Source organism: Canis lupus, chromosome 5 (genome assembly GCF_003254725.2).
Source record: "Canis lupus dingo isolate Sandy chromosome 5, ASM325472v2, whole genome shotgun sequence".
NCBI lineage: Eukaryota > Metazoa > Chordata > Mammalia > Carnivora > Canidae > Canis > Canis lupus.
In genome coordinates this window covers 76,664,535-76,683,111 of record NC_064247.1, presented here as the reverse complement: position 1 = coordinate 76,683,111, position 18,577 = coordinate 76,664,535, and the positions used below count along the sequence as shown (strand labels likewise).

Below are 18,577 nucleotides of genomic sequence, written 5' to 3'. Positions count from 1 at the left end.
ATGAAAGCAAAGCTTATGCCAAAAGAACTTTTCTCAGTTGATGCCACTAATGTCAAAACATGCTGCCCAGCCTCTTTCATTACTTACTGCCTCTTGACCTTGCATCCGGACCCGAAAGAGTTTCACAGGACGAGACCCCAGGTACCTAGTGCGGGTGTCAGACAGGTCCCCAGTGACAGGGTCCAGGACAGTTCTCAGCAGCACACCATTCTAATAAAAAGGAAAGGAGTAGGTGAAGCCTATCCCTAATGGAAGCTCCTTTGGCTACTTCACAGAATACATAAGTTCAGAACGGGTGGAAGAAAATGACTTGGTAGTTTAAAGAATATCCTAATAATCAGCGAGCCACTCATTCACTCTCTCACTAAACCACTCAGTCACTCAAGTAGTTAGTGAACGTTTACTAAGTGAAAAGGACTTACTTTTCACTATATGTCCTTTATTTTTTTATTTTTTATTTTTTTATTTTTATTATTTTTAAAGATTTTATTTATTCACAAGACACGCGGGGGGGGGGGGGGGGGGCAGAGACACAGGCAGAGGGAGAAGCAGGATCCATGAAGAAGCCTGACATGGGACTCAATCCCGGGTCTCCAGGATCATACCCTGGGCTATAGGAGACGCTAAACCGCTGTGCCACTGGGGCTGCCCTATTTTTTATTTTTAAAAGTTATTTATTTATTTATTTATTTATTTATTTGAGAGAGAGAGACGAGAAAAAGGCAGAGACAAAGACAGAGAAGAAGCAGGCTCCATGCAGGGAACCTGTTGTGGGACCTGATACCAGGATCATTCCAGGATCATGTCCTGAGCCAAAGGCAGACACTCAACCGCTGAGCCATCCAGGCATTCCCACTATACATTCTTTAAAATTCTTTCTACCATGTATGTTACTCCTCTTTATAATTTTATTTTATTTTTAAAATATTTTATTTATTCATGAAAAACACACAGAGAGAGGCAGAGGGATAAGCAAGTTCCACGCAGGGAGCCCGAGTGGGACTCAATCCCAGAACCCGGGGATCATGTCCTGAGGCAGAGGCAGGCACTCAACCAATGAGCCACCCAGGCGTCCCTCTTCTTTATATAATTTGAAATTTTAAGATACATGCATAGTAAAGGGGTGCCTGGGTGGTTCAGCAGTTAAACATCCAACTCTTAGTTCTGGTTCAGGTCATGATCTCATGGGTCGTGGGATTAAGCCCCACCATCAGGCTCTGTGCTCAGTGGGGAGCCTCATTAAGATTCTTTCCCTCTGCCCTTCCCCTCACTTGTGTGTACGCACTAAAATAAATAAATAAGTCTTTAAAAAAAAAAAAGGATACATGCATACTTAAAATAACGAGGCCTATTGTGATCTCTACATGCCATTTCTCAGAAGGCTTTTTTTTTTTTTTTAAGATTTTATTTATTTATGAAAGACAGAGAAAGAGAGAGGCAGAGACACAGGCACAGGGAGAAGCAGGCTCCATGTAGGAAGCCTAATGTGGAACTCGATCTCGGGACTCCGGGATCACGCCCTGAGCCAAAGACAGACAGACCCTCAACCACTGAGCCACCCAGGTGTCCCTCTCTTAAGACTCTTAAGAGAAACAGCTAATTCAGTTCTAGGGCAAGAATATTCCAGATATATACAGGGGCACTCTACCGTACCATAAGGAGGGAAGCACCCAAAGATAATGGCATCATGTTAAAAGGACAAAAAAGCTAACTTCAAAAGGGAACTCCAACTCCCACCCATCTAAAATGATGGCAATTTAGCATCCAAAAATGAGAAAAGACCATAATAGTTTAAAGCATAAATATATAAAAATCTGCAATTTTATGTTATCAAAGAGAGAGAGAGAAAGAGAGAGAGAGAGAGAGAGAGAAATAGATTTCTTGAGCCCCCATTGGAGATTGCTACGGCACCAACTCTTTACTGTGAAAATAAGATGAACAAGGGGAAAAACAAAGTATTTATCCTTTCCCTATACGAACTATACTTTGGGGTAAGCAAATTTTGTCTTCAGAGACAAGTTCCAGCTAAAGAAATGAAGATGAAACAGAAAATCGGGGCAGCCCGGGTGGCTCAGTGGTTTAGCGCTGCTTTCAGCCCAAGGCCTGATCCTGAAGACCGGGGATCAAGTCCCGCGTCAGGCTCCCTGGATGGAGCCTGCGTCTCCCTCTGCCTGTGTCTCTGCCTCTCTCTCTCTCTCTCTCTCTCTCTCGCTCATAAATAAAAGCTTTAAAAAAAAAAAAAAAAAAGAAAGAAAGAAACAGAAAATCGTCATTTCCCAATCCCTAATGACATAATGAATCTAGGCAATGGGCATCGACAGCTGCTGCTAGGTAAAAGGTTGACAGGGAGCAAATAATTTAAAATACATACAAACATCTTAACACCATTACAAGTAGGATAGCCAGACATTACATGCCTCCTGATATAATAGAAAGTAAAGAGTGCCACTTATAAAACATTGGGCCCCCCCAAAAATAATAAATCTGGGGCAGCCTGGATGGCTCAGAGGTTTAACGCCACCTTCAGCCCAGGGTGTGATCCTGGGGGCCCGGGATCGAGTCCCACATCGGGCTCCCTGCGTGGAGCCTGCTTCTCCCTCTGCCTGTCTCTGTCTCTGCCTCTCTCTCTCATGAATAAATAAAAAATATTTTAAAAATAAGACTTTGTTCAAAAAGAGAGAACATGAGTTATGTTAATTTTTATAGTGATTACAAATTGAAATGACATTTAAAATATACTGGGTTAAAGAAAACATTAAGATTAACCTCATCTGTTCCCTTTTTGTGGCTACTTGAGTATTTAAATTACACATGTGACTTGCATTATATTTTTAATGAATAGCATGGTCTAGACTCACCCAATAGTTTACAAGAAATAGAGGATAGATAAACATCAAACACACAAGGAAGGACTCTGCCAAAGCCAGCAGGTAGAAATTCAAGAAAATGATCTAGTTTCTGGGGATCCCTGGGTGGTGCAGCGGTTTAGCGCCTGCCTTTGGCCCAGGGTGTGATCCTGGAGACCCGGGATCGAAACCCACGTCGGGCTCCTGGTGCATGGAGCCTGCTTCTTCCTCTGCCTGTGTCTCTGCCTCTCTCTCTCTGTGACTATCATAAAATAAATAAAAATTAAAAAAAAAATGATCTAGTTTCTTTAAAAAAAAAAAAACTTAATGGAGTAGAATTTATTAAAAGAAACATAAAGGGATAGATCACACAGATGCAAACTACAGATAGCTTTATGCAGATCCTAGGTAGAACTAAAGTCAAAAACATTTCTGGAAAAACAAAAACGAAACAAGAAAAACCAGAACACAAACAGGTATCAGATATTAAAGAACTGTTAAGTTGTATTAGGCATGATAATAAAATTGAAGCCTAAAAAGAAAACCCATAAATCTGGTAGAGCTACATTCTCAAGATTTATCGATGAAATGATAAATCACCTTGGATTTGCTTTAACATATCCCAGAAGAAAGAAAAAACAAAGAATAGATAAAACAAGAACAGTAGAATGTTGGTTAACTATTAAAACGAGTGATGGAGGGCAGCCTGCGTGGCTCGGCGGTTTGGCGCCGCCTTCGGCCCGGTGCCTGATTCTGGAGACCCAGGATCGAGTCCCAAATCGGGCTCCCTGCAGGGAGCCTGCTTCTCCCTCTGCCTGTGTCTCTGCTTTCTCTGTGGGTCTCTCATAAATAAAGAAATAAAATCCTTAAAAAAATAAAAATACAATAAAAAAATAAAACAAGTGATGGGTACATGTTACATTAGTCTAACTCCTGTGCATGTTTGAGAAATTTCTCAGTTAGGAAGTAATTGAGAAATAGCAAGACATAGCAGGGCTAGATTATTTACCCAGGGAGCTGAACAAATAATCATTAAGGAAAACGAAAAGTGTATCGTCAAAAACACTGACACTCTGCTATCCTTAGGTTGCTGCTTTTCATGCTCTGAAAAGCCCCAATGCTTTGACAACAGTAAACATCTAGGGGTCCTTTATTACTAAAGGAGTCCGTTATAAAACAAAAGGTATTAGTTTCCAAAAGCTGCATATTGTGAAAACTGCAGATGACACTTCAGACTCCCTCTAGTTCTGACCCAAAGCAGTGATCACATTTATATCAAAGACTCTTTCTTTATGAAAGTATCTTTTCCTAGGCCTGACCTTTCTGATTAGTACTAAGAGAAAAGGAACACACAGCAGCACCATTCAGTTTTCATAAGGTGGTAAACTGAACAGGCTCAGCAAATGCCCATATTGAACAAGGACTGCATAAAAGCTAAAGACGACCTGACATCAACAATGCTCATCTGCCTTCAGTTCAGGGTGTGATCCCAGCGTCCTGAGATCGAGTCTCCCATTGGGCTCCCAGGAAGGAGCCTGCTTCTCCCTCAGCCTATGTCTCTGCCTCTCTCTGTGTATCTCTCATGAATGAAGAAGTAAAAAAAAAATTTTAAATAAAAATAAAAAACAAAACAACAAAGAAACAACAATGTGAGCCTTGGATCTCTTACCTGCAACCCAATATTCAGGTATAGGAAGCCAATAGAGCCCCTCTCACCCAGTTCATCTTGCTTCTCAGTTCCACCCATTTCCACAATACACAAGGACTCAGGCTGGGCTGGGAGAGCCTGCATGCTCAGGGGCTGCAAACAGTCCTAAGGAGGAAAGAGAAAAGAATAAAACATGGGAAATAACCAATTTTGGAAAAATCTAATTTGAGGAGTGAAGAAACAACTTTCTTGTGGATAGGGGAATCTTACAGAGTGAGTTCTAAATGGGTTACTACTAGTTAAACCAAATGTTAGAATAAGCTCTAGAAAGAACCATGCTTTCCTTTCCATAAAAGTGGATAACGGTAAATGTAAATAAGCAAAGGGCACTTATTCTTATCTAAGGTCCAAAGCCAGTCTGATTCCTTTTCTGCAAAGTCTTTGGGTTTTGTTTAACTATAAAAGGGAGTCAAGGCTTAAGGTAAGGAAGCACTTAGTAGTCTGGGATCAGGATCTTTAAAGTACTGCAGAAGACTCCTGAGGTGTGCTGCTATGATAATCACAAGTGGCAGATGCTGATTTCAGGGGCTAACCTAGCTGATCCCAGAAATGCCCATCAAGAATGGGCCAGCAGCTCAGATTCCAGTGAGAAGATCCTTGAAGTCCAGGGTAACACTCACTGAGGGGTCCAGAGAGATGATTCTGACAGTATTGTCCACCAGCCCCACAGCCAGGAAGCGAGACCGTTGTTCTCCAGGAGGCACATTGGCCAGACTCATGCACACCACGTCTGCTGACATCTCCTTCCGCTCTGTGTACTCATTCAGCTGTCCTGACTACATAAATGAAACAGAGAGAGGTGACAAACCACTCCAACTCACCCCTAAACCCTGGGCCTAGGAAAGGAAGAGGTACTGTTAAATTCCTTTGTGCTTCCTCTCACTCCTCTTATTATAATCAATGACCAAGCATTTCTCTACTTAAGATCCCAAGACTGAACTCTACAGGCTAACAGCAAGCAAAATTACTGACAAGACACTCAAGGGACAACACAGTATCTTTGTCTTTGACAAATACAATATGCTTGCTACAAATTTCCTAAAGCAAATAGAAATACAGAAAACTGCTTATCTGTTCATGAGAATACTTTTTGGTGAAAGAGAATTCAAATATGGAACTTAAAAGACAAAGAAATCTCAATCAGAGGTACAGTTAGACTATCAGGTTAGCCACAGCCAGAAACTTCCCGAGACTGATAATTAAATATATCCAGCATCCTTCCATACAGAAAAGCAAAAGCAAATTTCTGAAATGGCTTCAGATTACAAAAACTGAATAAAACCCATGGCCAATATTTGGTGGAAAAGTAGAGTGTGAAGGGCAAAAAAAACAAGTACTTCACTACTAAGATGGGATTTCGTAACTCCAGTTAGAATTACAACATGAACTTACCCTTCCCATCCCATACCCACCCCCAAATAGCTGGACTGCCTTACGTATACTTTCCCTCCTCAATTCTTTTTGTGAATATCATCTAAATACCAAACTACAACTCTCATGTTTACCTCTAAACCCGAACACTAAGTCCCACAATGAATGATAAAATAACATACAGGATCCATCTCAAAATAGACCAGCTCTCCTCCTGTCAGGGCGATCACCACTTGTCGCTGATTCACTGCACATTTTACAATCGTTTTCTTTCCAGGAGTCTTCCACTCATTGACTCGCTTGTCTGCTCGTATATGTCGAATGCCATCAGGATATACCTAGTCAGTGACCAGAAGGAAACTGGACTTTACCAATGTGACTCATTGCTCAGCATGTCCCCCTCACCTCTCAGACTGGTCACTCTTGTCAGAGTGGAGCCACTGCATTTGAGTTGCCCCTTGTGAGTCAATGACAAAAAAGAGTTACCAGGGCCCAGACAGGTCAACTTAGAACAAGTTCACATTTGCAATGTCCACTTCAAGAGTTTGAAGCTCATTAATGTGAGCACAGGAGCCAACACCAAAATGAAAGGACAAAGAAAGGTGATTAAGTAACTTTATGGGAATCCTCACCTGCACCAAGGCATCATCTCCTAGCAATGAGCAGGACAAGGTTGGGGTGGTGCCCAAGAACCCAGAGTCAGTCACTTCTTCCACAGTCTCTCCGATTGACAACACAAGTGTGGCATTCACGAAAGACACAATGATGTAGGCATCAAACTCATCTGCAAAAAGAAAAAGAAGAGGAGTTGGTCAGCTAAAAACTCATTAGTTACAAAGCCAAGTGAGACACACTACGTTTTCTCTTCAGAAATCTTCCAAGGTACTTCTTCTATGTGTAGCCATTACACACTCATGTGGCAAACGGCACAGAATGATCCAAAAGATAACTGATAATTGTAACAGTCTACAGATATACTTTGCTTCCTTAAATACCTAAAAATAGTGAGTAGATATACTCACCCACCCCAGTAACTCTGAAAACTATTTTTTTTTTACACATTTGCTGGAAAAATGCAAGAGGACAAAGCAGGGTAACTAGGCAGGAAGAAATTCTGAATACTACCATATTTATATATATATGAAAGCTAGAGCTTGTTTATTTGTACCAGATGCAAATCACAATCCATTCTTAAAGATAATCCTTACACCCAGAAAAGGATCCCAGCCTTTTCCAAAAGAAGCTTATGTGGGAACACAAAATCTAATGAATAAAACAGAGATTACTTAAGCCTCAATGAGACTATCATTCTCAGGTTCATAACTGAGAATCCCAGAATTTCCCAACAGGAATGAGATAAGAGCATTAACAAGAAGTGGGGAGGCAGGGGACTGTTTAAGACTGTTAGTCATTGACCCCTCTACTCTCATTATTTAAAAATGCAATTATTTGGTGATCATGAGCAACCCTACTAGGATTTGCTTTTTATTTAACAAAACATAGTTATGGATAAACAAACACTAATGAGTTTCTCAAAGTCAGTGAATCTGAATACAGGCAATCCCAGAAGTTTCTTATACAGATTCCAGAGTTAAAGGCTACCTATTTCCATTTTTCCATCCCACACATAAAACAGTTTCTTTTTTTCTCCCACATCCAACACAATGTTTGGCATAACAGGTTGATAAATGCTGAATAAAGAAAGGCATATTTTTTCATGAAGAATTAAAATTTCCCTATTTTCCATTTGAATTTTCAGTATCGATTCCCCTTTCCATCTCTGCTCCCTTATAAGAAATCAGGTGAACAAGGGACAGAACGACAAGTAGACAAAGTACTAACTTAAGTTCTTTTTTTTAATTTTTGACAAGGTACTGTATTAAAGTGGCTATCTCACTTGCAGAAGTAGCTATAGGACCCTGCAATGCCTAAGCCCTTGTCAGAGCTCAGTACCATAGGGCTAATCCATCCCACCCATATCAAGGACAGTTTGGACTGACTGCTCTAAAGGTGGTTCAGCTGAACCAAGATTACTCAATTAGTTCAGCACAGTGTTCTTTATAGAAAAGGCCAAGTGAAGACGTATCACTGGTGTAGCCCAGAGTAGTATCCTGCATATGAGCAGGACATACTCAACCTGATGGGCTGTAATACCATTTTAAACAGAAATATATAGAATAAATAAAATTTATGAAATTGCTTTACTCATGAAATCACTCACACAGTAAGGGTGAGTACTGTTTTCCAAACTTTTACTTAATAATACATGTGTGTATTGACTAGGTGGCTGAAAGGCAAGGATCAAAGATCTTTCCCAATGGGTATAATCCAATGGCTACACCAGGAATGGAGAATAAGAATTCAAGTCCCAAATCATAAGGAGTAACACTGGAGAAGCGGATGGCTGGTTTCAGAGTATTTGTTACAACTGTCAAGAGGTATCACATGCTTTAAAGACACCTTATAAAATGGCTTTGTAAGACAACATTGGTCACCATCATGTGAGTAAGGACATGGTTGGCCCTGAAATGGATGTCTTAATAGTTTACAACAAAACCAAAATGAACCTCCACACAACACCAAACATGGAAGCTTTACTCCAGCTGTTTTTGAACTGAAAATTTGTAGTGTGTAAAAATAACAGGAATTGCTTAATTTTAACACTGTATGAATATTATGTCCTTTCCCACTATCTCATTACTGAAACCTAATATCCTTAAAGCAGTGCCAGAGCAAATTAAAGCCAAACAAAAGGACTTTTAACTGGTCCAGATTTCTGGTCTCTTCCTTTAGTCAAGGGGAAAAGGAGGAACTTCCAACAAAGAGACCATGCAAATTTTAACAAACATGCAAGAGAAGGAAGAGAGGGAGGAAGCTGGGCTGCCCAGGTGTTTGTCTTCCCTTTGACCCAAGGCCCCAGACTGCTCAGATATAAAGAGATGCTCAGTGAACTTAAATAGGGTCTTACATTCACTGAGCAATTCAACAAGTAGTAGAGCTACTTCTACATCACACATTTCCTCACAACATCCATTACCCTGTAAACACTAAGCATACTGTAACTTCTCCCCTTTTCCATTCTCCAGCCAGGAGGACCTATAGTAGGCTAGTTGCTCATGTCCTAGGGTAGTCATAGGTTTAAAGTTGGAGTTCAGAATGAAATCAAGGTAAATGACCATTAATATCCACCTTGCCTTTTTCCATAAGTTAAAAGTTTCATATAAAAGAATATTAGTTCATACCTCAGTGAAGAATCTATTATGGTATGAGAATGCATCTTTGTTTCATTTAAATAGGACTCCTATCTGAGCACTGCTGAAGCAGCCCAGGGGAGGGAATGCTTTATTCTTCTTTCCTGTGCCTTAGTATCTGTAGCTCAACAGCTCATGCCAAAAGGTAAAGTGAGTGACGATATGGATGACTTAGCTTCCAGTATCTCATTCTCACTTTATACTCAGGCTACTTGGTGCCTGTCTTGCTTCAGCAGTCCTGATTATACCCCCAAAAAAGGTGGCTTTCTCCAGGGCTTGAGTCAGAACAACTGGAACATACAAAACTCCATAGGAGAATATGGAGTTAAGGTTTTCCTAGCTACAGGTTCTTTCAGCTTAGTGAAAGACAAATTAGTCATATTTTCCACTAAGGGAAAAAAATAAGGGAAGCTGATTCCTGCTTCAGACCACATAATATACAAGCAGATGGGTGTGCATCACTATAATGCAGGACAGCCAACTGCAAAATTACCCTCTGAGAGATGCCATCAGGGCAGTCTTAATACTTTGTGCAGATCCCTCTCCCTGGGTAAACTATAAGACCCCATGGTAGACCCTAGCAGTACGTACACACCTGTGGTGATCAGCACCTTCACCAGCCACCTGTGGAAGAGAAAAAAAGGCTTGGTATTGGTAGTGTGCATCACCACGTACCAGCCAAGGTTAGTAGTTGCCTGCAAGACTACAGCATGTGTGGACATGTGGGCTATTCACTCAACAGAAACTTGGGAGTATCTGGAAAGAATGAACAGAGAGGATCTAATCTGTTTCTGTGGGTGATCACCCAAATTATAGTTTCTAAAGAACTAAAATTTATTAGGATGTAGTCTTTTCCTAGATTTTGGTATTTAGAGAAGAAAACTTTTCAGCTTCAAGTTCCATCATGCAACATACTGCTTATCACTAACTTATCAAGCACTGTCCAAAAAAACTTTTCTGATTCTCCAACATATGCCCATTCCCTGTCCTCTAATCTGCCCCAGCAACATGCCTGTGTGCCTTCATTAAATCAGAACACATAGTAGTTTTGTATACTTGTCTTCTTTTTTAGATGGCAAGTGCCCTAAGAGTAAAGATCCTATCTTAATTACTCAAGTACAAGGTAGACACTTGAAAGACTACAGGATAAGAGTATAGAACCATCAAGACCCACTGCAGGATTAGTCAAAAGAACACTGGATTGGAAGTTCAGAGACTGGGCTTTCAGCCTCTATTATCTCGATTTGCTATCTTGGAAAAGACAACGTGTGTGATTTTTCTGCCTTTATCATAAAAATGAGGGGTAACTTTCCTGTAAATCTAAACTTATGTTGTAGTAAATTTTAAAAAGTAGAAAATGAAACAAAAACACAAGAAGGAGGAATACTAGGTTTTATTACAAAGGCTCAAAAAACTCAAAGTCTAGGCAATGTTTTCATCAAGAACTGTAATATCAACCAGCCACAAAGCTAAAGGTGAACATCAATACTGAGCAGTTTCTATATGAAGACATTACACAAAATGGGGAAATCTTTCAAAAATCAATCATCTAACACTTATCTTCTCAGCAAAACTGATTCTACTAATTTCCTATTTGCTTTTTTTTTCTTTCTACTCAACTCAGGTTCAAATGCCCACATGAAAACAAAATCTACCACAATGTGCATTCTACTAAAAGGAAGAGATTTCCCCTCCTACACATTTCCCAGCTCCCAGAATATCAAACATCAGAACATCAAAATATCAGGACATCAAAATATTAGGAAGATTTCCAGCTGTCTTCTTGAAAAAGTTTTGTATGCTGGCCAGAGTGATCTTACTCACCAGGCCCACATTCCTGAGGGAACAAGAGGAAGATGAAGTCTAGGAATAGAAATGACCTACACCCCCAAAGAATCCAAGGGAAAATGAGAATTAAGTTTCATTTCTCATTCAATTGACTCAAGACTTTCCTGCACTATCATGGATTTTCTCATACATTTCAAAATTTTAGGATGAAGTTAACCATTTTTATCCAGGAGCTCAGACTATTTACTCCATCCCTTCTTTTCTACCCGCTCTAAAATTCTGATTTCATTCAATCTTAATCTAAACATTCTTAAAGCACACTATATCCACTGAGCAGGACTAATTAATAAATTAAGTCAAATCTCTTAATACCTAAAATAACACCTTTAACTTCACTGTGGTTTCAACACAAAAGGAGAAAAACACTGAAGAAATATGAAGCAAAACTTTCCCTCATACCACATCTCTTCCACAGATGGAACCAGAATCCTAAAGATTATAGTCCCCTTACTCATGCATACAAAGGTGAAGGCACCCTGATTCAGAAAGACTGATAAACATGGTGTCAGGCCAGAAAATGTTTCTAGTATATTGCTAGATGAAGCAATATAGAAATATTATGAATGCATCCTTCTAAGCCTTCTACTGTCAGTGTCACCCAGACCCGCACTTGGACCATTGGGAAAGGGATGCTTACCTTCGATGTGCCGACGCACTGTCCAGACAGCATTGGGGTTACCGGGTAACTCAGACACAGCCATTTCTGATACCTGACAGGAGAGTAGACAACCACAGATCCAACTTAGCTCCTTGCTTACAACCCACTAGATAATAAGATTCCAATACGGCAATGCTCACTCTGCATGCTGGATTAAAAGAATGGGCACTGGGCTGGCTGAGTCAATAGAACATGTGACTTGATCTCGAGGCTTAAGTTTGAGCCTCATGTTGGGCTGTAGAGATTACATAAAATTTTTATTTTTTTAAGTATTTTATTTATGTATTCATGAGAGAGAGAGAGGCAGGGACACAGGCAGAGGGAGAAGCAGGCTCCATGCAGGGAGCCTGATGTGGGACTCGATCCCAGGACCCCAGGATCACGCCCTGGGCTGAAGGCAGGCATTTAACCGCTGAGCCACCCAGGGATCCCCTAAAAATTTTTTAATCTTTAAAAGAACAGAATCATTTTCTCAAAAAAACACAAAAAATTAAAATTTAAAAACTTAAAAGAAGAACGTAAGAACCGAAAAGGCTTGGATATATTGGCAATCCCCATAACAAACTTTTGCAAAAGGTGATAGAATATTTAAGAGGATAGTTGTTGCAGCAAAAACCATATGCTTTCTTTTGGTGTGGCATGACTGCATTCTCCTCAAAAAGAGAGCACATGGAAGGAATTAGGCCATTTATATTAGCATCCCATTTCTTCCCTAGCTCCCTTAAGGCCAAATCCCATCTCTCTTCAAGGATCAATTAAAATGTCATACCCTTTAGGAAAAATCTTCTCTTAACCTCTTGTAAGACAGTCCACTCCCCCTCCTATAAGCTCTCACAGAAATACCAATTACCCCCTCTTAAGACATTCATCTAAAAAGTGATTCCAGGAATTATTCTGTCCTTCTTACTAGATTTTATGATCCTTAAAGTTAGAGTCAAGAATCCTCTGAATATCTTATGGGTTCTCAAACAGAAGAGAAAATGAAATATTTAAGATGAACTAAAAATGATCTAGAGGGGAAAACTAGATGTAGGTTACACATTTACTCTGTACTATCCCATATTTTTCTGTAAACATAAAGCCATTCAAATATATAAAAATGTTACTATTTTTAAACAACCAAAAACAATTTGCTTGATATACTATATACCATTAACCACATTTTATAGACAGAAATCATGTATATCCATTAAAGATATTACTTTTTTTTTTTTTTTTTTTACTTTACTGATAAAATAATAGGAATACTTGATTATGGTACAGGAAAATTGTGGAAAATTTCATCACCAATAATAATATAAGTGTTTAAGAATGCTATACTCTACACCAAATGTACTATGTGACAGTAACCCTGCTCAAATGAGACCATAATCTAGCTAAACAACAAGGTTCAACAACTAGATATACAGGAACAAAGTAATGTTTAACAGTTTAAAAATATTTTTCTGTATAACAGATCTTTTGTAGAGCTGGAAAAAGTGGGAGGGGGTCTCAAAAACAATCATTCTTAATTGGGTCTTTTATCTCTTACACAGTACACAAAATTTTCTGTTAATGCATCTATGCACTTTTGGTAGTGAATATGAGCTTTTGTCAAATGCTGAATGGGATCCACTGAGCAGTAACTAATTGGGAACTATTTATCTAAATTGGGTTCAAGTCATTAAAAATTCAGTGGCTTAAAAAAAAAAATTCAGTGGCTTGATGAGTGTTTTGGCAGAACCAAATAACTTTCAAATTTCCTAAAACGGCAGTATTAATAGCTAGCATAAACTGAACAGATACTGTATGTCAGACCTTGATCTAAATGATTCATTTGCATTATCTCATTTAATTCACAACATGTCAGGCTCCCCATGGGGAGCTTGTTTCTCCCTCTACCTATGTCTCTCTGCCTCTTGTCTCTCATGAATAAATTAAAATCTTAAAAAAAATTTCACAACAATCTTTTTCTTTTTTTTAAAGATTTTATTTATTTATTCATGAGACACAGAGAAGCAGAGACACAGGCAGAAGGAGAAGCAGGCTCCCCATGAGGAGCCTGATGCAGGACCAGATTCTGGAACTCTGGGATCACGACCCAAACGCAGACACTCAACCACTGAACCACCCAGGTGTCCCCACACAACAATCTTTAAAGCAGGTACCATTATTAAGCTCACTTTATAAAACAGGAGAAACAAAAGCTTACTAATAGCTATTTAGCAGTAGAGCCAGAATTCAAAACTAAGGTCAATCATGTTGGCTGTGTTCCAATAAAGATTTACAAAGACAGTGGGCCACTGAGAGCTTATACAGTCTGCTAACCTCCAACTCTAGAGCAAACTGCCATAGGAAACTTTAATTTGTTCTTAAAATCAACTCCAGGGAACTTGCTGAAAAGCATCAACCCTCTCAGAACCAAGTGAGAAGAGAATATGGCACTGAGTGTCCATATCACCTAAAAGATCCAACAATAAAGGATTTATTAATTATGATCCATCCACTATAATGGAATATTGCAGAAACATTAAAAATAATGTAACTTTGGCCGCCTTGGTGGCTCAGTCAGTTAAGCGTCTGCCTCCAGCTCAAGTCACGGTCCTAGGGTCCTGGGATCAACCCCAAGTCCAGCTCCCTGCTCCAGTGGGAGGGAAGTCTACTTCTCTTTCTCCCTCTGTCCCTCCCCTTGCTGAAACTCACTTGCTCTCTCAAATGAATAAGAAGCTCTTAAAAAAAAATACAACTTAAGAGAACATATAAGGAATAAACTTAATAAGATACAAATATACATAGTATTAATACAGTCAACACATAAATACTTTGAATACAGACCCAAGACTAGAAGAAAATGGAATAAAATGCTCCATGCAGATTTCCTCCAAGTTGGCTGGTGAGCCCGGAGCCAGCCAGTAGGGATTATTTTCCCTTTTAACCACATTTGTCTATTTTTAAAAATGTGCCTAATATATTAAAGGACAAGAAATTTAAACTCTGTTATGGAAATAGAGGGAAAAAAACACTTTTTTCCTTTCATAGAAACATTAAATACATCATTGATGTCATTGGAAGAGTCATAAGCTGCTTTTTCAATGCTTCTCTCCAAACCCTGCAGATGATCTAAAAATGCCCAGCTTTACCTCAAGTCCATGCCTTAGGACTCTCAGAGATGATCGTGGTCCTCTACCACAGGCCACATAGAGCTGTGGTGTGTCTTCATTGGCCAGATCAGCTATCTGCACAGACAAAAATGCAAAAAAAATGTCTACTTGTACCAAGTTTTCCCACCCAACCCTGATTATTCTCAGGAGACAAAGTACTTTTTAGTTTATTAAGCTTATATAGTGGCTACCAACCCTGGTAGCAAGGGAAAAAACCCTCATGTTCCAAAAGGCAAACCAGTTTGAAGCAACAAGTTCTACTAACAAAAATGGTTTATACCAGTTCTTCAGGGAGCAGAGTACTTTTTTTTACAGTTAGTAAAATGAGTATTATATAACCTCAAACTAAAATTTAGTATTTCCTTTCAACTAAAAACAAATACTCTAATATTACCAGTATCAGGAACTGTCACAAATAAAAATCACATTTATTCATATTACATACTTCTAATTATTCCTCTCATCACTGCTTCAAAATTACCTTCATTAGATCTGTTAGACTACACATTATCAAAGTTGCCCTATCTACATATTCCTATGATGTAGCTGACCAACTACTGGGTAACTGCACCTGATTGTTCAGCCACCAGATGGGGAAGCCATGCACTTTCGTGTTGGTATTCCAGACATCTAGCTGCTTTCCATTTCCAGTACATTTGTTGGTCAATATATAATGAGACCAATCATCCATACTGCAGTTTTGTCAAACAGGTCAGTTCAAGTGAAAATTCTTGACGATCTATTAAGGCTATACAGTTCACTGTAATATGGACAAATGTGTTGAGTGCATACTGCCTTCACGCTGATCTCTTCTTTAAAAAAATTAACTCATCTATTTCAAATGCATCATCTTGTTATTTAAAGCCTTGATAAACACATACATTACTTTTTCACAACTTACAAATATTTTGCTATCTTGGCTAGCTTACGTTTATTACTACATTCACTTAAAAATATTCAGAAGCACCAACCAGGGAGGTTCAGTTGGTTAAGCATCTGACTCCTGATTTCAGTTCAGGTCATGATCTCAGGTTATGAGACTGAGCCCCCTGTCTGGCTCTGCACTATTCAGAGTCTGCTTAAGATTCTCCCTCCCTCTCCAGGCCCTCTCTCTGTTCACATGCGCATTCACACATGCTTTATAAATAAATAAATAAATTTAATAAATAAGTAAAAATATTATTCAGAAAAGAAATACAGTTGCCCCACCAAGCTGGTAACAGCATACGTGGCACAAAAAAAAATGCTTAGCCCTGCTATAGATACGTAAACTTTATAATAATTTTATTCTCTATCTACAAACAATTATTTCTTCAAATTTCAATGAAGGGGGGGGAATCACTAAAAATCTACTTAGGGGGATCCCTGGGTGGCGCAGCGGTTTGGCGCCTGCCTTTGGCCCAGGGCGCGATCCTGGAGACCCGGGATCGAATCCCACGTCAGGCTCCCGGTGCATGGAGCCTGCTTCTCCCTCTGCCTGTGTCTCTGCCTCTCTCTCTCTCTGTGTGACTATCATAAAAAAAAAAAAAAAAAAAAAAAAAAAAAAAAAAAAAAAAAATAAAAATCTACTTAGGAATTACTTAGTATTTTTTATTACCATGGGGTTAATCTTTTCTCAAAGAGAAAGCAAGCAAAAAGGCAAAAAAAAAAAAAAAAAAAAAGAAAAAGCAAGCAGATAATTTCAGAATAGTTAATTTTACCACGAATAGTGCCTGAATGCTGACTTGTTCCTCAGAACACAGTAAACAACAAACCTCTCTCAATTAGAAGTGTGGTCAACTAGACAGGGTATGGGGGCACCTAATGGTCATTTAAACCCAGCAATCCAGGATACAAAGGCATGGCAAAATTTCTGCTACAATTAAGCACCAGCAATAGGGACACAGTCCCCCTTCCTGGCCACCTTTAGTTCCTCCCTGAGGATGTATTTTTAAAAGTTCTATTAGTGACTGATCCCATAGAAACTCAGTATTAAAATAAGATAGACATAGGTATTGATTATTAATATTCTTAAACTATTAGGTGCTAAAAGGTCAATTTCAAAACACTGAGAAGTATATGAGCCTATTTACATTAAAAAGAAAGGGGCAGGGGATCCCTGGGTGGCTCAGTGGTTTAGCACCCTGCATTGCCCTGCATCTGCAGCCTGCATCTGCCTTCGGCCCAGAGCGTGATCCTGGAGTCCCAAGATAGAATCCCACATCAGATTCCCTGCACGGAGCCTGCTTCTCCCTCTGCCTGTGTTTCTGCCTCTCTCTGTCTCTCATGAATAAAAAAAATCTTAAAAAGAAAAAAGAAAAGAAAAAGAAAAAGAAAGAAAGAAAAGAAAGAAAAGAAAGAAAGAAAAGAGGCAGAGCACCTGGCTGGTAGCTTAATCAGTAGATTAAGTTCAGACTCTACTTCAGCTCAGGCTTAGGTTATGATCTCAGGATCCTGAGATCAACCACTGCACTGGGCCTGGAGTCGGCTTGAGATTCTCTCTCTTCCCACCCCCTCCTCCTTTTATTATTATTAAAAAATAATAAAAAGAAATATATAACACAAACACACACACGTGTGCACTGATGGATGCAGGGAAAATACCTAGAAGCAATCATAAATTGTTAATAACAGCATCCTCAGTGGATAGGAAGTTGAAAATAAGATTGGGCAGGAATTTTACCAGTCACCTTTTACACAGTTTAGAACTTTTATATTGAACATGAGTTATAGAATTAACAACAACAAAAAAAACCCCTAAGAATTGATGTAATGGTTTTTAGTTACCCAACTTCCACCTTTAATTGCTTCACCTTTACATTCTGTTGATTCTACAGATATGCTAACGAACCTCTCAGTTAAAGCTAACTGGAATTACAGCTTTAAACTCATTCAGATTCAAAAACATTTGGCAGACACTGTTCATTGTGGAAGTAACTGGAAAGACCCACACCTGGCAAAATAAAATGGGAGAGAGGCTGTCCAATTCATCAACTAGCACAAGGTTTTTGAGTGGTCTTGGCTGGAAGAAAAATGTGTCTCCTTCTTCCAGAGGCATGGCAGACGAAAATTCAGGTTCTTCGTCGTCATCTCCAAGATGTGCTATTTGATACAAGTAACTGGGAAAAAGCAGAGAAGAATTTAATTACACACCTTCTGTCTATAGATAATGCATGCTACAGACATAGTGCTCATAGAGCACTTTACAAATATCTAATCAAAATTCTAACATGTAGGATGCCTGGGTGGCTCAGGCGGTTGAGCTCACAGCATGATCCTGGAGTCCCAGGATAGAGTCCCACATCGAACTCCCTGCATGGAGCCTGCTTCTGCCTCTGCCTAGGTCTCTGCCTCTTTCTTTGTCATGAATAAATAAATAAAATCATAAAAAATAAACAAACAAAAAAAAGATTTTTAACTCTAGAGAAGAATGGGATGAAGAAATTAAGACTATTGAATCGGGGAGCACCTGACTTGGTCAGTCAGTAGAGAATGTGACTCTTGATGTGGGATTTTGAGTTCAAGCCCCACATTGGGTACAGACCTTACTCAAAAAAGACTACTAAAAAAACAAAAGACTACTAGATTCAGATTGGTACAAAGGAAGAACCTTAGCATCACAGTGGTTAAAAGCACCTGGCTTCCACTAGAGTGCCCAGGTTTGAATCCCAGCTCTGTCCCCTTAACTAGCTGCATATTATTAATCCCTTTGCCTCACTGTGCCTCAATTTATAAAAATGAATAGCACTTTCCCATAGAATTCAATGGATACTTAG

At 39.3% G+C, this 18,577-nt stretch overlaps 1 protein-coding gene across 3 annotated transcripts in view; it reads right to left on the bottom strand.

Annotated features, from left to right (window-relative positions):
* SF3B3 (splicing factor 3b subunit 3) overlaps window positions 1-18,577 on the bottom strand; it is a 53,220-nt gene that overhangs the window by 13,016 nt on the left and 21,627 nt on the right. For all 3 annotated transcript variants that reach the window (XM_049109623.1, XM_025426779.3, XM_025426780.3), the window contains exons 9-16: window positions 17,755-17,920; window positions 14,802-14,897; window positions 11,662-11,734; window positions 6,558-6,709; window positions 6,108-6,263; window positions 5,175-5,330; window positions 4,516-4,659; window positions 88-210 (exon numbers count right to left, since the gene is read on the bottom strand). In XM_049109623.1, the coding sequence (XP_048965580.1) occupies window positions 88-210; window positions 4,516-4,659; window positions 5,175-5,330; window positions 6,108-6,263; window positions 6,558-6,709; window positions 11,662-11,734; window positions 14,802-14,897; window positions 17,755-17,920 (1,066 nt within the window). The remainder of the gene's footprint in view (window positions 1-87; window positions 211-4,515; window positions 4,660-5,174; window positions 5,331-6,107; window positions 6,264-6,557; window positions 6,710-11,661; window positions 11,735-14,801; window positions 14,898-17,754; window positions 17,921-18,577) is intronic.